The 20,278-nt window shown below is 46.4% G+C and overlaps 1 protein-coding gene across 1 annotated transcript in view; it reads left to right on the top strand.

Moving 5' to 3' along the window:
* Window positions 1-20,278, top strand: part of ATP10B (ATPase phospholipid transporting 10B (putative)) — a 123,534-nt gene that overhangs the window by 47,367 nt on the left and 55,889 nt on the right. The window contains exons 5-9 of the mRNA XM_060146524.1: window positions 3,652-3,758; window positions 7,870-8,001; window positions 11,429-11,556; window positions 13,682-13,934; window positions 15,024-15,259. Coding sequence (XP_060002507.1) covers window positions 3,652-3,758; window positions 7,870-8,001; window positions 11,429-11,556; window positions 13,682-13,934; window positions 15,024-15,259 — 856 coding nt within the window. The remainder of the gene's footprint in view (window positions 1-3,651; window positions 3,759-7,869; window positions 8,002-11,428; window positions 11,557-13,681; window positions 13,935-15,023; window positions 15,260-20,278) is intronic.

The raw sequence follows: 20,278 nt of genomic DNA, 5'->3' as shown, positions 1-20,278 counted from the left end.
AGGTAAGAACGGGGACTTTGGAGTTGGACAGACCTAGGTTCGAAACCAGGCTCTATCACTTACAAGCTGTGTGACCTTGAGTAAATTAATTAACCTCTCTGGGCCTTCATTTCCACATCTGTAAAATAAAGATTATATCTACATCACAGGGTTTTTCTTGTCTAAGAACTGATCAGATGCAAAGCCCGTAGCACAGAAACTGGCACAGAGTGGATCGTTAATGCGACTGCTGCTGTTGCAATTATTGTTGTTATTGTTCCTCACCTCTGGTTCAGCATAAGAGTTTTACTGTAATTTTGCTCCCACATTTGACTGCCGGTCTTACTGGAAAAAAAAAAAAAAAAGAGTAGTGGTAACTACTACTAGTTACCACTAGTAGTAGATGTGAATAAATGCCCGTATTCTGGCTTTAAGAGTTAGAGGACTTTCACAGAACATCGTCTCATTTAATCTGCAAAACAACCCAGGGAAGTGAGAATTATGATTCCCATTTTTCAGATGGGACATCTGATGATAAGATTTTTCAGGATTCTCCCAGAGGCACACAGCAGCTTCAAGGCAAAGCCAGGACTTACAGCTGGGTCTTTTCACTCCAACCCCGGTGTGTTTTCCATTGTCTGCACACACAGCTCAGACATGTTATAGCAACTTCTCTACCAATGTGCCCTGCAATGAAGCTTAAGAAGGCTTCTTGGGAGGCAGGTGTCAATGCTTTCCCTCCACCCACGTTTTCTCAGGCCATATGAGATATCTTGAGGAGCAAGATAAGAGGGGAAAGGGTAAGAACAGTACAAGAGAAATAGAAGCTTTTCAATGCAAATTTCTTTTTAAAAGCTCATAGAGAGCAGACGGAGACAGGCGAGAAGGGCACGAGCTCCTGGGGGAGAAGAGGGTTCGTTGCAGTCATCTGGCAAGGTAGAGCTTGCCACCTGCCCGGGCAAGGAGTCTACCCCTCGTGCCCGAGTTTTGTGGATTTGGTTCATCCCAAGTGACCCATGCCTTGAGCCATTCTTCCTCTTAGAGAGCAGCCTCCTCGCTGGGTTTCTCTTTGTAATCCTTTCTCCCCCAAACAGCTCATGCCAGCACCCAGCCTTTCTAAGCTTCATCCTGGTCTCTGGCCCTTCATCTCAGACAGAACTTTCCCAGTTCCATTCAACCCCCAGCACCTCCTCTTCCTGGCTGCTGCCCTTAGAGTTGTCTTTCCCCACCTGCCCGGGCCTCATGGGTGAGCCCTGAAAGTCCAGTTGGTCAGTCCAGCAGCCAGCCCATGGGATGCTGGGGAATTCACTGTGGTCCTACATCCCTGCCAAGGCCCAGCACCCACAGATGATAAGCACTCTCTTCCTGAACAAACCCACTGTCTGATGCCTCCAGGTCTCCGGAAGCTTCTTTGGGTCCCCTTAATTTAGGAGTTCTCCTGGGGATAGCCAGGTTGGCTAGAAAATGAGTAGTTTTTAATGCTTTGAAGGTTAGGAATGTCAGATTTGAAAATGTAACTTTTAAACAATAAGATCTCTCTAAAGGAGTGGTTCTCAAACCCCATCTCCTCCGCTCCATCAGAGGACCTTTAGTGAGTCTGGACACATTGTTGGTTGTCACAACTAGGGAAAGGGGTGCTGCTGGCATCTGGTAGGTAGAGGCCAGGGCTGCTGCTCGGCACCCTACAAAGCACAGGACAGCCCCCACGACAAAGAACGATCCCACAAAGCATGTCAGTAGTGTTGAGGTGGAGAAATATGCTCCCCCTCATAATGCTCTGAGTTGGTTAAATAAACATCCCTGGGGCTTCCCTGGTGGCGCAGTGGTTGAGAGTCCGCCTGCCGATGCAGGGGACACGGGTTCGTGCCCCGGTCCGGGAAGATCCCACATGCCGCGGAGCGGCTGGGCCCGTGAGCCATGGCCGCTGAGCCTGCGCGTCCGGAGCCTGTGCTCCGCCACGGGAGAGGCCCACGTACGTGTAAAAAAAAAAAAAAAAAAAAATCCCTGTAAACAGAGCACTAAATAGAAGAGCTATGAGATGGCTAATCTCTTTCTACCATCCATTGAAAAAGGAACATTATGACCAGGAGAAAAAGATGCTGTCATATGTTATCACCTCAGAGAATCATAAAAAAACGCTCTTTAAACCACTAGCTACTGACACTGAATCATTCAAGTTTCTATCCCAATATTCTATCCATAGCCAACTCCCTCCTTGATAAAGAGAGGTAGGTCATAAAATTTAGCCATTCTTGGACCACCTTTATGATTTGTATCACATTCATAAAACACCTCTACTTTCCAACTTTTTAACTGGCTTTCTTTATTTCCAAAGGAAAATGTATGTTACTGGCACTGTGGGCATCAAGCATCACTGCCCTATGTAGGTTGCCATAGACTTATGGCAGTATTGCTTTCCATATATAAATTTCATAGCAGTAAAATTAATAAAATGAAATCAAAACCCTTATTATTTCATTCTAACTACAGACTATTACTTGCCAAAGCCTCCTCTGTGTTGAAAAGTTAGATAAATAAGGGCTAGAAAAACGTTAACGAAATACTAAGACATTTCCTCGTTAGATTTCAAAGAATTGCAAATGGGAATGACTCCGATTCAATGTCAGTTAACGGGGTGCTACCTAGGGAACCCTGGTGTAGTGAAAACCACATGAGGGTTGGTGTCTGGGGCCTGGGTTCCCAAGTCCTAGGATATTCCATGTACTAGGTGAGTGGCCTTGGAAAAGTCTCTCACCCTCTCTGAGCTTCATCTTTCTTATGAGTGAGGATGATCACCGTACTAACTTCCCAGAGCTGTGAAGAGACAAATAAAATAATGTAAATAAATGTAGTTTACAAACACAGTAAAGAATTATTATTAAGAGGAGTATTGAGTGGCAGTATAGAACTCTGGAGCCAGACTCCCTGGGTTTGAATCCCCTTTCTGCCACATACTAGCTCTGTGAACTTGCCTCAATTTCCCTATCTATAAAATGAGTAGGAAACATGACCTATCTTATAAGATTGCCATGACCATTAATTAATACATGGAAAACACTTATAACTGGACCTAGAGACATGAAGCATTAAAGAATTAGAAGGAGAAAAATCCCTAAGGGTTCAGATTATTACTTTTCTGTTCTCCCCAATGTTGGGGGAAAGTTATATGTAAAATTCCTGAAAAACCCAAATGGAGGGCATCAGGATAGAATAAGGGCCAGACGCTGAGTAATCACTAATGTGGACTGACTCAGAAGTTTCTAGTGTGAGGTGGAAAATTGCAGCGCTTCTGGAGGCTAGAGAAAGGGAAACACTCCATGTACCTCGCTTTTGAGAAGCTGCCCTGCAGGATGTCGCACAGGGTCGCTGGTCCACCTCCTGTGAGGTCTGTTTATTTTAAGGCTTCCTCAGCAGAGTTCTGCCTTTTAGGTGAGTAAATGATTACGTCCTTAGGGATGGGTAATTCCCTTCTAATGGTCCAGCCCCCACTAGACATCCCAGGAGCAATGAAGGGTTGCACTTGAACACGGGGATTAGATTCTGAGTTAATATCACTCTTCTGAGGAACAGAGAGAAGAGTGATCTTGTTACTCGCCCCTCTAATTCTATGACACTCACCGGTGACAGCGTGGAGAGGCCACCAAACAGCTCCCTGTCTTTCCTCATCCCCAGGGAACATCCCGACCAGAGCAGAACCGGCTTTGGCAGTGAGAGTCTTCTGCTTCGAGGCTGCACCATCAGAAACACTAAAGTGGCTGTTGGCATTGTCATCTACGCGGGTAACTGTCCCTGGACAGCTTCCTATGTCCCTGTCCTTTATTCTCTCTCCTCCAAAACCCCCTCCAAATTTATCTTCAGTCAGTGGGAACTCACATCAGTTCTAAGGAGTAGAGTCATGTGACTTCCCATTTCTCAGCTAAGCAAACTGAGGCTGGAATCACAGCAGCTCACTTGGTCCACAGAGACATAATTCTGTTCCAAGTTACTGTCACTCATCCAGATAAGACAGGGAGGGGGACTCATGCTCATGTGTCCCTAACACTTTTCTGACACTAACCACAGGTGGGATGAAGAGTATCTCCTTGAGCCTGAGGAATAACCTCACCAAACTTAGCAACTTCACCTTGTGTGCCTCAGTGTCCTCAGCTATACAACAGGAAGAATATTTCTATCTGCCCCATAGGCCCCCCCCATGAGGGTCCAGTGACCCAGCACATGGAAAGAACCCAGAACTGTGTGTAGCAAGTGAGGGCGGGATGGGTTTTAGTTATTGTTTTTATTATTACCTTTATTCATTTTGTGGCTCCATATATGGTGGTCTATCTCTCCTTTGCACTTTGATTTTGCTTCCCATTGATAAAAGGTAACAGCAGCACTTCTCACAATGGTACCTGAAGTATTGGAGGGAGGTCTTGGGACTGCTGTATCCCCAGTACCTAGCACCTGGCACTCCGTGGGTACTCAGTACGTGTCTATTGTTATGTGAACAACTGCAGACTTCTTCTATAGAGGAAACACAGTCCCCCTGGAGTGTCTACCTTCCCTGGAAGTCTCCACAATACGTTTCCCTGGATCTTCCACTCACTGGGACACCTTGTAGTATTTCACTTGCTTGTTATTTTGTTTGATTTGATTCGTTTTGGTCAGAGTAGACTCCCACTTTTGTTAGACATAGAAGAGCACTAAAACATCAATCCATCCTAAGATTCCCTTTGGGGGACTGTGAAAGAAAAATAGGTTTTTCAACAAATGCTGGAGAAGGTGTGGCAAAAAGGGAACCCTCTTGCACTGCTGGTGGGAATGTAAATTGATACAGCCGCTATGGAGAACAGTATGGAGGTTCCTGAAAAAACTAAAAATAGAACTACCATATGACCCAGCAATCCCACTACTGGACACATGCCCTGAGAAAACCATAATTCAGAAAGACACGTGCACCCCAATGTTCATTGTAGCACTATTTACAATAGCCAGGTCATGGAAGCAACCTAAATGCCCATCGACAGACGAATGGATAAAGAAGATGTGGTACATACACACAATGGAATATTACTCAGCCATAAAAAGGAACAAAATTGGGTCATTTGTAGAGACATGGATGGACCTAGAGACTGTCATACAGAGTGAAGTAAGTCAAAAAGAGAAAAACAAATATATTAACGCATATGTGTGGAATCTAGAAAAATGGTACAGATGAACCAGTTTGCAAGGCAGAAATAGAGACACAGATGCAGAGAGCAAATGTATGGACACCCAGGGGGGAAAGTGAGGGGAGGCGGTGGTGGTGGGATGAATTGGGAGATTGGGATTGACATATATACACTAATATGTATAAAATAGATAACTAATAAGAACCTGCAGTATAAAAAATAGTCAAATTAAATTTTAAAAAAACCAAAAATATGTTTTTTAAAAAGTTGTGTCACAATCTAGCTGGCTTTCCCTAATTTGGGGGAGGGATGTTATATTTGTCAGTACAGGTCACTGCTTTCAAGGGTCTTTGGCAATGGAGTTCAATGCCATCTGGTAGACCTAGTAGACAAGAACACTTCCACAATCCCTACCGCACCAAAAAACCTGCATAGACATGGATTTGCTTCTCTGCCTAATCAGAAACAAAGGCCGGAGTGGGTGATGGGAGTGGTGTGTGGGGAGGCAGATGGAGGGAGGGTTCATCGTGACTGGGGACTCAGGCCGCCTGAGGCTGAATCGCTGCCCGGCTGCAAGTTCCTGGGAAGCTGGCTCAGTTTTCACCACAAGGAGCACTGATAGCCCCTGCCTCCTAGGGTTATAAGGTTCACAATGCCTGGCACACATTAGGGCCTCAAGAAATGTGAGCAAAAATGGTGCAAATTGTGTTTAGTGTTACTGTCTAGACCAGGGGTTCTCAACCTCAGCACCACTGACATTTGTTCCAGATTGTTCTTTGTGGTGGGGGCCATCCTATAGGGTGTTTAGCAGCATCCCTGGCTTCTGCTCACTAGATGTCATGAGCACCACCTCCTCAAAGGTGACAACCAAAAATTTCTCATGACTTGGCCAGGTGTCCCCTGGGGAGAATGACTGGCCTAGAGCTACATTCTCTGCCTTGATAATACAGATGGACAAAGTGGGAGCACCTCACAGTCAAAGGCCAGAAAATGGACAAGTGAGCTTTCCAGAAGGAAGGGATTCAGTGTGGAGGTATGCGCTCCTCACAGCAAACATTTATTGAGCCCCTACTGTGTACTGGAAACTAATTTAGGTACTTTGTGTATATCAGTTCACTCCCCCACCCCAAAACACGCAACGATTATATCTCATTTTGCAGATGAGGGATTGAGTTACAAAAGGATTAATTCCCCCAAGGTCACATGTCTCCTGAGATTAATTCCCTATAACCCAAGGTCAGGTACCTGCAGAGCCAAGCTCTGTCGGACACTAGAGCCCACATTCTATCCACTACACCATACTGCCTCCCCCTTGAGCCCAAATTTTGCCAAAAGAACAGGGGGGTCTTAGGAAGTGAGGAAGCAGGTGGGTGAAGGGGGTGGTCCGAGGACCCCTTTTACGGGGTGAGCCTGGGGCACGCAGGAACCACAGCTGTGTCAGCCCCTGCACAGCTGCAGCAACTTGAGTCTAATTTAATAAGCCTAGCATGCTCACGCCTACAGTTTTGTTGCTGCTTTAAATCCACGAGGCCACCAGCTAAGTAGCATTAAACCACACACTGCTGGAGCTGATGTATTGGTTTTCTCTAATTTTGCACAGAAAATGTGTGACGGGTCTCTTTTAATTTGACTGCTGAGGGGTACAGCGTGGTGAATACAATTTGGCAGCCCCAAAGGGGAGGCTCTGTTCTAAAGACAAAGGCTCAGTTTGACTCTCAACTCTTAGCTGGGTGGTTTGGGTTCCAGGAGTTACTGGAAGGAGAAACAGACTGGGAGTCAGAATCCTGGGTTCTCCATGTGGCTCTGGTGTCAATTTATTCTTTCGTTTGGAGCGGGTCCCTTCTACGTTTTGGTCCTGAATTTCTCTAATTGCAAAAAAGAAAAGGGGGGTGGTGCCTGAATGAGCTCAGTAGTTTTAAAATTTTACTGTCTTTTCTTTAAACAGAACTTTATGCAGAACTCCAGGGTAGGAGAGTAGCTGCCCAGAGTTAATGCTGGGGTGGAGACCTTTGGCCGCCACCACTCTTGCACGAGCACGACAACACCTTAGGCAAAGAAGCAAGCATGATAATTACTGGCCTCAAGTACAGTCCCGCCACAGGGCCTTGGCACATACTGTTCCCCAGCCTAAAACCCTTTTCTCCCAACTCTTCTCTCTCCCTTCAGGTCTCTCTCAAATGTCACCTCCTCTGAGAAGCCTTCCCTGGCCACACTCTAACACCATCTCTTATTTATTAGCCCTTTATTTATTGTTTACTTCATGGGACTTATGGCTAACTGTAATTACCTTATTTACTTATTTCCCTGTATATTTTCACCAGATTGTGAATCATCTTTCTCACCACTGTATCCCACCACTGAGCCCATAACAGCACCTCTGTGCAAATTAGAAAAAGATGGCCCTTCCTCAAGACAGCTTACTGTCACTTGCTACAAATGTGTCCTAATGGACTTACAAATCTATGACAGCTACAAAATGAGGGCTACCTCTCGAGTTGTGCAAGGGCACAGCCTGTGCACAGTAGCTCTGTCCATGCCCACCAGTGTCTGGCAGGTAGGGGGATGTTCAGTAAAAACCTGCCGACAAGTTGTGTGAGGTCTCTCCGGCCGTTCCCAGAACCTCCCTGCAGCAGGACGGATTCAGGTTAGAGAATGAAGCTTCTCTTGTATCGAAATCTCATGGGAGAAGAGCCAGAGGCAAACAGGGGCCAAGGGCTGACGATCTCATTTTCTCTCAAAGGCCATGAGACAAAAGCCATGCTGAACAACAGCGGCCCGCGGTACAAACGCAGCAAGATCGAGCGGCGCATGAACACAGACATCTTCTTCTGCATCGGGATCCTCTTCCTCATGTGCCTCACTGGGGCTGTAGGTATGGAATGTTCTGGAAAGGACAACCCCACCATCATCTTCTGTTTCTCTGGGCGAGTTGCTGCAACCCGGAGCCTCAGTTTCCTCATCTAAAGAAAGAAAAGCCTCAAAGAAAGCCTACTCCGTACTTTAACAGGGTACCAATTAAGTAGAAATGCAGACGACATTCTCCTGAAAGTACTATGCACTCTAAATCTTAGGAAGAGCGTCTATCATGTATCTGTCCAAGAAATACTTCCTGAACCCAGGCACCCCCTTGTCATGAAAGGGTAACGAGATGAATCAGTCACGGGACCGGTCCTCAAAGAGCAGGAAGGTCCTCATAGTCTAGTAGGAGGAAGTCCAACCTGAGAACAGAATCAGTAACACCATCTGTCCCACTCAGTGAGGGCGGTACCAGGTACTGTGCTCGTGTCCTAGTGCCACTGTCAAAAGTCAACACAAATTAAGTGGTTTAAAACAATGCTAGTTGATTCTGTTATAGCTGTGGAGTTCAGAAGTCCAAAGTCGGTTTCACTGGATTGAGACCAAGGTGTCCTCAGGGCTGCAGATTCCAGCGGGAGAATCGGTCCCTTGTCTTTTTCAGTTTCTACTGTCTGCCTGTGTTTCTCCCTTTGAAGCATCTTCTTGCATTTTCAAAGCGCATCACTCCAATTTCCACTCACACTTCCTTCTCCTTGTCTGTGGGAGTGTGGCCCTCTGCCTCCCTTTTATAAGGGCACTTGTAGTTCCATCATTGGGCCCACCTGGATAATCCAGGCTCTTCTTTCCTATCTCAAGATCCTTAACTAAATCCCATCTGCAAAGTCCCTTTTGCCATCTAAGGTAGCACATTCACAGGGCCCAGGGATGAGGGCGTGGACACCTTAGGGGGCCATTATCCAGCCCACGACCGGGATTATGGGAGCATCAAGGAAGAAAGTCTCGCTGGAGCTGATTCCCAGATGCAGCAGGTGTTCACCAGAGGAGGGCGGGGACAGGAACAGGATGGGGCAGGCAGCTGTGAAAGGAAAGAGAGAGGTCACTTGACCCCAGGGGCAGCACAAGCAAAGCACAGCGGCAGGAAGGAGAGCCATGTTATGCAGAGGAGCGTTCGGCCATTTGGTGTGCCAAGAGCAAGGCCAAGGATGGAGACCTGATTAGAAATGGGCCGTGGCCAGGTTCTACGACGGCCAGGTGTAGACAGCTGTGGGAGGTGTAGACACGGGTGATCGGAGCCATTTCAGTAGATCCTCGGAGGGTAGGGGAAGAGGGGCCCTCACTCTTACCCACTCTCCCCCTCTATGGCTTAACACTAAGGATGGGTCTCAGAACCCTAAAGGAGACCCCAAAAAGAAGCAGGGAGGATCAAAAGGGAGAACTCGTATGCTGAGTCCAGAACCCCCTGCCATCCCCACGCCAGTGAGCAGCTATAGCGTTTGCGCTTTACTTTTGTCAGAAATCGCACCCATCACTGTTTTTAAAAGACAGTGTCCAGGGAGCCCCCTGGTGGCCTAGAGGTTAGGATTCAATGCTGTAACTGCTGTGGCCCGGGTTCAATCCCTGGCAGGGGAACTGAGATCCTGCAAGACATGAGGTGCGGACAAAATTAAAAAAGATTAAAAGAAAGACAGTGTCCAAAGCTTAAGATCTTCCTAGGCCCACAGAGATTTTCTATGTCACCACAGTGAAGACAGTGGGATTCAATCTTGTGCGTGGCCTGGAGTTTTGAATGAATGTGCTTCCCAGATGTGTCTAATGGCACTCCATGTGAGGGGTTCATGGCTGGAAGGGCAGCACCCACATGGGACGGAAGCAGGCAAACCAGAAAACCAACTGTTCGTTTTGTGGGCCATCCCTGTGTCCCCGGAAATTCTGGAGAACTGTCAGCTCTGCTTCGGGACAGGGAACGTCAGACCTGGAAAGGACATTGGAGATCATCTCACTGCGTCTCCAGGGAAAGGAAGTGAATGATTAAAAGCTCACAGAGTTAGATGAGGTACAGGCCAACCAGAAGCAGCTTGGTAGATTGCCCAAGATAATAAATACGTGGAGAAAGTAATTGGGAGGGGCAGGATTCTATTCTGCCTGAGAATAACACAGGCCGCTGCTGGTACCGTATCAAACACAGCTCCCGCGGGAGGTGAAAGCTCTCGAATGAGCACCATTCAGGGTCATTTATCACATGTTTGCTTGAATTGTGTGAAGATGGTGTTTCTTTTTTATTTGCCCAGAATGTCCTCCCCAGGCTTTTCTGATCACCCAGTACCCACCTGGGCTTCAGAACCCCTCCAGGCCTCCTCCTCCATGCAGCCTGCTCTGACTTCTTTCACGGTCTGTAGTAACCCTTACTCTGTGCCTTACATTTGGCCCTTAACCTCACGTCTGTAAGTCTCCTTTCTTCTGCTGTATCTGATGGTATGTGACCCAACCTCCTGTGCAAAGAAGTATCTTAGGGGCAGGGTAGGAACCTTTTATTCTCTATAGTCCCTGCCCTGGGGCCAAGAGCATCATACACGTTAGATTATCCTGTTCTCACAACAACCCCATGGAGAAGGTATTATTACTAATTGAGAGATGAGGATGCTGAGATTCAGAGAGCTTGGTGCGAGGTGCACTTATCAATCCTCACTTGATGGGTGTTGTTATCCCCATTTACAGTTAAGGAAACAGAGGGTTCGGTCTGCATCTGGTGCTGTCACTATGGGCTCTCGTAGTGTTCCGGGATCTAGCATAGCACCCCTCATGCTAGGTGGGATTTGTATCTTTCCATCGGACTCCCTGACTTGGTAGGGAACTCCTCAAAGACAAGAAGTAGGACCGACTCCTTCTTGAATTAAAAAATTTTGGATAAAGGGAGGGAAAGGAAGGAGGCAGGGAGGAGTGAGTGAACAGAGCTATAGATGGACGGACGGACGGATGGATAGATGGATGCATGGACGGGTGGATGGGTGGATGGGTAATTGGATGATTGATTGGATGGATGGATGGGTGGATGGGTATGTGCATGGGAGAGAAAGAGGGACTAGGAAACAGGTCTGTGAAGACTTCCCAGCCATGTACTTTCTACCACACAACTGAAAAAAAAAAAAAACTCATGCCCCTTTCTTGCTTTCCAACCCCTGAATAACAGGACTTCAACAAAATGTAAGTAATCCCTATGCTAGTCTCCTCTGGGAGGACAGACCTAATGCCTATCGAGAGATTGAAATGTAGTATATATGAAGGACCACTTTAGAGCTAAATTAATACACACACACATACACACACACACACACACACACACACACACACACACACACACACACACACCTATGTTATATAGAAAAAGGATGGGTTCCTCCAAAGCACACTCACTTCTGGCAATAGGTCAGGGAAGGGCTGATGTAAGTGACCCATTTAGGATTAATGGGAGATTTTGCCTCATGCCTGGCTTTGCCTCCTCTTAGGTCACAGCCTCTGGAATGGAACCTTTGCAGAACACCCTCCCTTTGATGTGCCAGATGCCGAGGGCAACTTCCTTCCCCTTGCCCTTGGAGGCTTCTACATGTTCCTCACCATGATCATTCTGCTCCAGGTAGGAGGCCCTCTGTAACTTGGGACCCAGAAGACCCGTGGCCAGTATCTGCACAACTTTGCAAACTAAAGGAAAATCAGCGCTGGCCCCGTGAAAGAACTAACTGGACTGAGATGGGGAAATGTTTATCGCTTTCTTATGGGTCTTTGAAAGTATTCACAACTGGGATTATGCCAGGACCAGCCCTGCCTTGTGGAGGGGACCTTGGCCTCAGATAATAGCAGAGGAAAATAGTTATCAGCATTTTCCATTTAAAAGTAAGATTATAGCAGTGATCCACGTGTGCCTGTCCCTCTGCCAGAGCTAAACAGGTAAACCCTAGTGACCTGGGAACAACAAAAGACAATGCAGCACAGAGAACTACAGAGAACTTTCAGACCCCAAACACTGAGAGAAAGAAACCACAGGTTAGTGTTTTCTCATTTGAAAGTTTGAGATGGAAAAAGAGAACTGGCACTATATAGGAGGAAAAAAACAAAAACATAGAGCACCTACGAGGGACGTAAGAAAGGCAACGACTGTAGGTAAACACCTGCAGTGAAGTATAAAGAGACAGATTAAAAAAATCCTCAGGCTCTATAAGTAATCACAGTCTATGAAAAGATAAGGCAGGTTGTAGTTTTGTTTTAACAAAACCCCATCTATGTTTGAGTCCCTACAGTATTTGAGGGTGTTTCACTGTCCTCTTACTGATGATCCTTTTTCATTCATTAGTTCGTTCATTCATTGAGCACAGTAATCCTTTTAAAATGTGAGTCGGGTCATGCTGTCCTCTGCACTGAACCCTCTGGTGGTTTCACATCCACTCAACGTGAAAACTGAAGTTCTGACTGCAACCAACAAGGTCCTAGGTGATCTGGACCCTGACTCCTTTCTGGACCACGTCTCCAAGCTGTTTCCTGCACACTCACACACAGGCCTGCTGACTCTCACGCCCACCCTGCAAGCACCCAGCCACCCATGCGCTGCCCGGAACCCTCCTCCTCCCACAGATAACCTCACGCTCACACCCTCATTTCTTCAAGTCTCTGCGCAAAGGTCATGGCTTATGACCCACTCCCTCCCAGCCTTCACCCTTTTCACTTTTCTTTACGCTTTTTCATGAGACTTACCGCTACCCAGTATCTATTTCTTTGTTTGTTTACTAGAATGTGAGGTTTTGTTCTGCTCACTGCCGTTTGCGGGACCTAGAACTGCATGTGACACCTAAAGCACCTGATAGGTACTAGGTATTGGATCATGGGCAGTGATCAACCATGAGTCTGAATAGGAAACAAACTTATGGTCACCAAAGGGAAAAGGGGGGGGAGAGAGATAAATTAGCAGTTTGGGATTAGCTGATACACACTACTATATATAAAATAGATAAACAACAAGAATCTACTGTGTAGCATATTCAAAACCTTGTAACAATGGAAAAGAATATATATATGTATATTATATACATAAAACTAAATCACTTTGCTGCATACTTGAACCCAACACAACATTGTAAGTTAACTATCCTTCAAAAGAAAATGAGTCTGGGGCTTCCCTGGTGGCACAGTGGTTGAGAGTCCGCCTGCCGATGCAGGGGGCACGGGTTCGTATCCCGGTCCGGGAAGATCCCACGTGCCGCGGAGTGGCTGGGCCCGTGAGCCATGGCCGCTGAGCCTGCACGTCCGGAGCCTGTGCTCCGCAACGGGAGAGGCCACAGCAGTGAGATGCCCGCGTACCGGAAAAAAAAATTGAAAAAAATTGAAAAAAAAGAAAATGAGTCTGAATGCCCATCAAAGTGGGCAGCGGTCTTTGGTGGCATAGAGATCCGAGGGGCATCAGGAGACTCTGGACTGAGGTAGCTAGAGCTCCTTACCTCCTTCTGGCTCAGTCATTAAACAAGCAATGGTGAGTGCCTACCCCCGTACTGGATATCTCTGGTTGAAGAAGGTGTATCTCTTTTTCAGATGACCCTAAGAAGGCCAAGGGAGGCATGAGGTCATTAATCTTTAACTTCTCAGAGAAAGTCCACATGTGAGCTGACCTGAGCTTTCCATGAAATCCCTTTGCTACTCCCATCACCCAGTGAAGGTTCTGAGATGGGGGACCGGCCCGTTTTCTGATACAATGGGAATTGATCTCCCCACAGATACTGATCCCAATCTCCCTGTACGTGTCCATCGAGCTGGTGAAGCTTGGGCAAGTCTTCTTCCTGCACAATGACCTTGACCTGTACGATGAAGAGACCTATTTGTCCATTCAGTGTCGAGCCCTCAACATCACTGAGGACTTGGGCCAGATCCAGTACATCTTCTCTGACAAGACGGGGACGCTGACCGAGAACAAGATGGTGTTCCGGCGTTGTACCATCATGGGCCACGAGTATTCTCACCAAGAAAATGGTACGAGGGCTTCCAGGGGCTCCCACCCCTCTTCTAAAGGAATTGCCCCTGCTCTCCTGAGAGAATGATGATAAAAACCATTATCCTGGCTCCCAGCAGAGGCTGGGTGGCTCTGTGGGAAGTAGCTTCCTGCATCCCTGTGGCTTCCTTGTCAAAGATCAATGCTGTTCTTATCACTTGTAAACTTTCATTTGTTCACAAAGGCTATCAGTGATCTCCTGTGTGGTAGCCCTCCAGTCGGTTGATCTTTGGTGCCATTTACACACAGGATTTTTATCTGTCAGGAATGCACTGGGGAAGTGTCCAAATTATGTGCCAGTCATGTAGCCAAAGTTTAAGAATTTCTCACGTCCCCTTACCTGACAGGACAGGCCCAGGTGTAGGCACATGGTGAGATGTGATACATCCAGGAAACGCCCTCCATACTAACTGATCTCTTAGATTTTCACTGACGCAAAGCTGTGCCTTGGGGGATGTGGCTATAAAATGCCTGGACTGTCATCTTGCACAGACTGAAGGTGGCCGACAGAGCTGACTGATTCCCTCAGCTCCCTCCCCCGACAACACACACACACACACACACACACACACACACACACACACACACTTCCTAACTAGGAGAAGAAACTCACAAGAGCAGCATTCATTCTTTTGAGTGGGAGGGATGGAGAAAGAGAAAAGAGGGGATATTAAAGGCGGTCCAATCCCCTTTGCCACAGTGGTAACCATTTACATGGAGCTTCTAATCTCTTCTTAATAATAATACAGCTACCGCTACCAGTCCTTAGAGTATGCGAATCACTTTTATATCATTATATCATTAAGTCTTCAAAACAACCCTGTGAGTTAGGTACTTTTTTATAACCCCTAATTGAGGAAAGAGAGGCATGGGTTATGCGAAGCGCAAAGTCACATAGCTAGGAAGTAGGAGAGCCAGGATTTGAACCTGTGCAACTTAGTTGCACCCCTTTTTCACCAGCCGGGGTAGCCAGCTACCTACTCTTAGCTCCACCCCCAAAGTCTGGCATCTCCCCAACCATGATCTGGCCAAGGTATGACTGGCGCAATAACGGGGTTCCTTTCCTGCAGCTAAGCGACTAGAGACCCCAGAGGAGCTGGACTCAGACAGTGAAGAGTGGACCCAATACCGGTGCTTGTCCTTCCCAGCCCGAAGGGACCAGGGACCAGCAGCAATAAGGGGCCAAGGAGGGTCCCAGCCTCTGAGGAGCCAGAGTGCCCGGGCACGCATCCAGGGCCACTGGCGACAAAGGTCCAGGGGGCGCTGTGAAATCTCACAGCCCCCTGTGGCCTTCAGCAGCTCCATAGTAAGTCCCTGCCTTTTCCTCTTTGAATTGCTGGTGGCCTGTCTCGGGGAGAGAAGGCGGAGGGCTCTGGGGTATGAAAGAGAAAAGGGTGTATAAACCCTGAAGAGCTCTCAGAATGGCAGCTCTTGGTCTTGTATGTAATCTACACAGGTTTTTTGGGGCACGTATGATTCTTGTTAATTTCAAATGTTCAATGTTTAGAAATTGGGAGATTTCTAAATGGAATTGAAAAAAGTGTCCCCACTAAGCCGGCATTTCCCTGTGGCAATAAGTGGTTTGAATGAAGAAGTCGGTGCTCAGCCTGGGCGTGCCGTCCTCAGTCCATCACTGTCCCTCACCCCCTCTCTCTGTATCCTCATCCCTGAGCTGAGGCCCAGCAGCATGTTCATTATGCATTTTTTCCAAAATACAGTTAAGAGGAAAAAGAAATATCGGACATGTCCACGTTTCTATAAAGTGGAAAAACAAAAGATGAGCCCGTAAGGCTTAGGTTTCAAGAAAAATGGGAGAAGGTATTTATTGTGATAAAGAGTCTTAAATTGTTATGATGCAAAGAACATCTCTGTCAAATTTAGTCAGTCCACCTCACTCCCTTAGGCTAACTGCCAGGCCCCTAGGATGTTCGACTTTGCAACTTTGGGGCTTTCTGCTTCTGGCCCCTCACATTTGATCCATTGGGATAGTTACCACTAGACGTCCAGGCAGCAGGTGAAGAAACTGAGTTCCTTCCCCAAGATGACACAGCATGCCCAAAAAGTCAAGGCCAGAACCAGGGCCTCTGACTCCTGTCTCATCCCACCTTCCTCTGCACCAGGCTCTTCCTCTGGGGAACACATCATCCAGAGTCTTCTGCACTTACAGAAAAGGCCTCAGGGAGCCCCAGGTATCTTGAACAAGACACACATACAGAGGGACTGAAAGTGCTATTATCCCACTATTAGAACATTAGATTTTCAAAATGATCATTTTGGTGAATCCCCCTCCAGTCTTTTATTTCCCCCACTAATACACACACACATGTGCACACACACAAACTACATATTTTAACATTTTTGCAGTCATAGTACACATAAACTATAGCTGCTGGGTTTTTTTCATCTGACATGATATCAAGAGCCTTTTCCACATTGCTACCTAGTATTCATTATCCAGGACTCTGTTTTCTGACTGTGACAAGAAACGCTGTGAGACTGTATGTTCTGGGTTGTTGTTTATCTAACTTTAAGTAAGTACAAATTTAACTCTCTTATGTTATTGTCATGCTCAGAAATGCAATAGTAGCAAGGAGAAAACAATAACAGTGTGTTAAGACATATGATGCTTATAAAACTACAAGAAGAATGATCCTTTGAGAAGATTTTAGGTTTTATTTTATTTTCCCAAATGAAGTAACAACAGGACATGCATATTGTCAAGTCTTTCCTTCTTTAATTTAATTCTGTCCCTTCTGAATGGAATGCCCTTCCCCTCAGTTCTTTACCTAAATATTTGGACAATGAATTCAGTGAATTCTCATTGGGCACAGGTAGTAAGTCTTGCACTACTGGTGTCTTTTGGCATCTTCCAGTTCTAGATACCGTGGGCATCCCGTGTGTCTGAGAATGTCTCCCCCAGGACACGGGGGAAAAAGGAAGTTTTCCTGTGTACATCTCATTTGGGATACACAGATTCATTGCCCAACCGGACAAATCTCAGCAGCCCAGAAAAGTTGCAGCCCTGAGTCAGTCAGTATAACTTTTATTCGGGGCCCTTAGCTGATGGTCAGTGAAAGGGACACGTTAACTTATGAGCTGCCTCCAGATCCTGGATGTCATTGTTCTGCCCTGGCTGGCACATTCTAAGTCCACTTCTAACTAAATGCATTTGGGAACAATAAGGAAATGGACACATAGAGTAAGACCCAACTCTTGTTGCCTGAGCAAGACAGGATGGTGATGTGTTCTCTGCTAACTATGCTGTTCTACAAGTCAGGCTGAAAATCTGGGGTCAGTGGGGTCAGCATCCTGGCTATGTGTTAGGGAGGGCACTGGGTCAAGGGTCAGGAAACATAGGCTCTGGTTTCAACTCTGCTGAGGTTTGCAGGGTGGCCTTATGCAACATGTTAAACCTCTCTCTTTCCCTGTTTCATCACCTGAAAATACGTTGCTTACAACTCTGACTGGCTGTCCTAAAAGTCAAATACCATGATGCTTGTGCTGACCTGCAAGGTCGCTGCCAGCTATGAATTAAGCACATTTGGGGTCACATGTCCCAGGTTCTCATCTTTGCTCCACCGTGTATTAGCTCCGTGACTTTGGTCAGCTCACTGAGCTGGAAGCCTCGATGTTCTCATCTTGAAAAGGGATTACTGTTATGCCTCGTGAGTTGATTTTGAGGATATAATTCTCAAAGCTCATGTGTTCTAGACAGATGGATAACTAATAGAAGTTTTAAATGACTTCTCTAAAGGAAAGCTGTCTGCCTTGGACAAACGTTCACATAACTGATGACAGGGAGGGGAAATGGGAGTTTTCATAAAGCACAATGTCAAGCTCTCTCCCCTGAGATTCTGGGATATTCGGTCTAGGGTGAGGCCTGAGCATTCATGTTTCTATTTCTGATGATTCCAGTGAGCAACCAAGATTGAGAAATGCTCTAAGCATACCATCACCCCACTGGAAAATGGTCTTCATTTGGCTCAGACGGGCGCCTTGTACAGCCTGGGAGGCATTCGCTAAAGGGGGTGATGTATGTTGCCTTAAAGGGCTCTGACACTAACCTGTAAACTCTCTGTGTCTGAGTGGCAGACCCTTGAGTGAGTCCGTGGAGAACGTCCATGGCAGCCCCGGGAGGATGCCCTGGCTCCTGGCTCCCAGTCACCCCCGCTTGGCAGGCTTTCTGTGTTGCCTCCTCTTGCACCCGCCCGTCTGGCAACAAACCTCGTTGGGTAATGTCTTGACAAAACCAGTGCTTTACCTTTCCTTTGTAAACTCAGCCAGAACTTGCCTCTGAAGCCCCAGGGATGCCAGGTCATGGCGGAACACCCAACCCCATTCCAAAGAAGCCCATTGCTCTGAACCAAAAATCAACAATAACAACCACTACAACAAAAGCTGGCTTTTTTCTTTTACTACAAAGATCAAGGAAGCATCTGTTATTGTTGTCTAATTGGCTGCTCTAAAATCTGTGGCTTTAGGGTGGGGTAATATTCTTAGGAAAGTGGTGAGTTCTGAGCCAGCATTTAATAGTCCTGCCGGAGGGAAAGTGAAATGCCTTTTCCCCCCTGGTCTGTAAGCAGACAAGATTGGAGTAGAGAGTCTTTGTTTAGACATGCCACTTGGAAAAATATTTTTGAGTCATCAGACCAAAGACTGCTTTCCTAATCATAAAGTTTGCATCAGGGCCGTTTAGGCTCCAAACCCCACCACCTCTCCCTTCTGTGGGCACGACCCCTCCCACCTGTCTAGAAAGAATGCAATAGAGGGAAGTAAAGGTGGTGTCTTTGGCCCTCTGCCTCCTTTCTTGAAACTTGGTCTTCCTTTCATTCTTGGGAAGATATTTGTGCCATACTTATAGTCTGCTCTGGGTTGACAGGGACAGCCCACGTGCACAAACTCCCACGGCAAGGTTAGGTAAGAGTCCTGATTTAACTAGTCAAGCACGCAAAATCTTTTAGTAAGTCATGTGACCACACAGGGCAAGAAATGGAGGAAGCCTGTCTCAGCTTTGCTTCCCTTAGCTCCCAGGGTCCCAAATAGGGGCACACAGCTGTGGTGACCCTTTTCACGGAACTGGTCTTACAAGATCTGGGATACTTCTTTCTTTTTTTCTTTTTTTTTTTTTATTGAACTATAGTTGATTTACAATATTGTATTAGTTTGTGGTGTATAGCAAAGTGATTCAGATAGATAGATAGATACAGACATATTCTTTTTCATATACTTTTCCATTATGGCTAATTACAGGATATTGAATACAGTTCCCTGTGCTATACAGTAGGACCTTGTTGTTTATCTGTTTTAAGTATAGTAGTTTCTATCTGCTAATCCCAAACTCCTAACTTATCCCTACCCACCCCCTTTCCCTTTGGTAACCATAAGTTTGTGTTCTATATCCATGAGTCTGTTTCTGTTTCATAAGTAAGTTCATTTGTATCATATTTTAGATCCACATATAAGTGATAGCATGTGGTATTTATCTTTCTCTGTCAGACTTACTTCACTTAGTATGATAATCTCAAGGTTCATCCATGTTGCTGCAAATGGCATTATTTCATTCTTTTTAATGGCTGACTTAGACACACACACACACATAAACACACACACACACACACACACACACACACACACACATACACACACACCTTCTTTATCCACTCATCTGTCGATGGGCATTTAGGTTACTTCCACGTCTTGGCTATTGTAAATAGTGCTGCTATGAACACTGGGCCGAATATATCTTTTTGTTTTGTGGTACGCGGGCCTCTCACTGCTGTGGTCTCTCCCATTGCGGAGCACAGGCTCCAGATGCACAGGCTCAGCGGCCATGGCTCATGGGTCCAGCCGCTCCGCAGCATGTGGGATCCTCCCGGACCGGGGCACAAACCCGTGTCCCCTGTATCAGCAGGCGGACTCTCAACCACTGCGCCACCAGGGAAGCCCCTGTATATATCTTTTTGAATTAGAGTTTTCTCCGGATATATGCCCAGGAGTGAGATTGCTGGATCATATGGCACCTCTATTTTTAGTTTTTTAAGGGGCCTCCACACTGTTTTCCATAGTGGTTGCACCAATTTACATTCCCACCAACAGTATAAGAGGGTTCCCTTTTCTCCACACCCTCTCCAGCATTTGTTATTTGTAGACTTTTGATGATGGCCATTCTGACCAGTGTGAGGTGACACCTCATTATAGTTGTGATTTGCATTTTTCTAATAAGTAGCAATGTTGAGCATCTTTTCATGTGCCTATTGGCCATCTGTATGTCTTCTTTGGAGAAATGTCTCTTTAGGTCTTCTGCCCATTTTTAGATTGGGTTGTT

The sequence above is a fragment of the Lagenorhynchus albirostris genome, chromosome 3, assembly GCF_949774975.1.
Source record: "Lagenorhynchus albirostris chromosome 3, mLagAlb1.1, whole genome shotgun sequence".
Lineage (NCBI taxonomy): Eukaryota > Metazoa > Chordata > Mammalia > Artiodactyla > Delphinidae > Lagenorhynchus > Lagenorhynchus albirostris.
The sequence above is the reverse complement of the archived record's forward strand: the minus strand, read 5'-3'. Positions and strand labels throughout refer to the sequence as shown.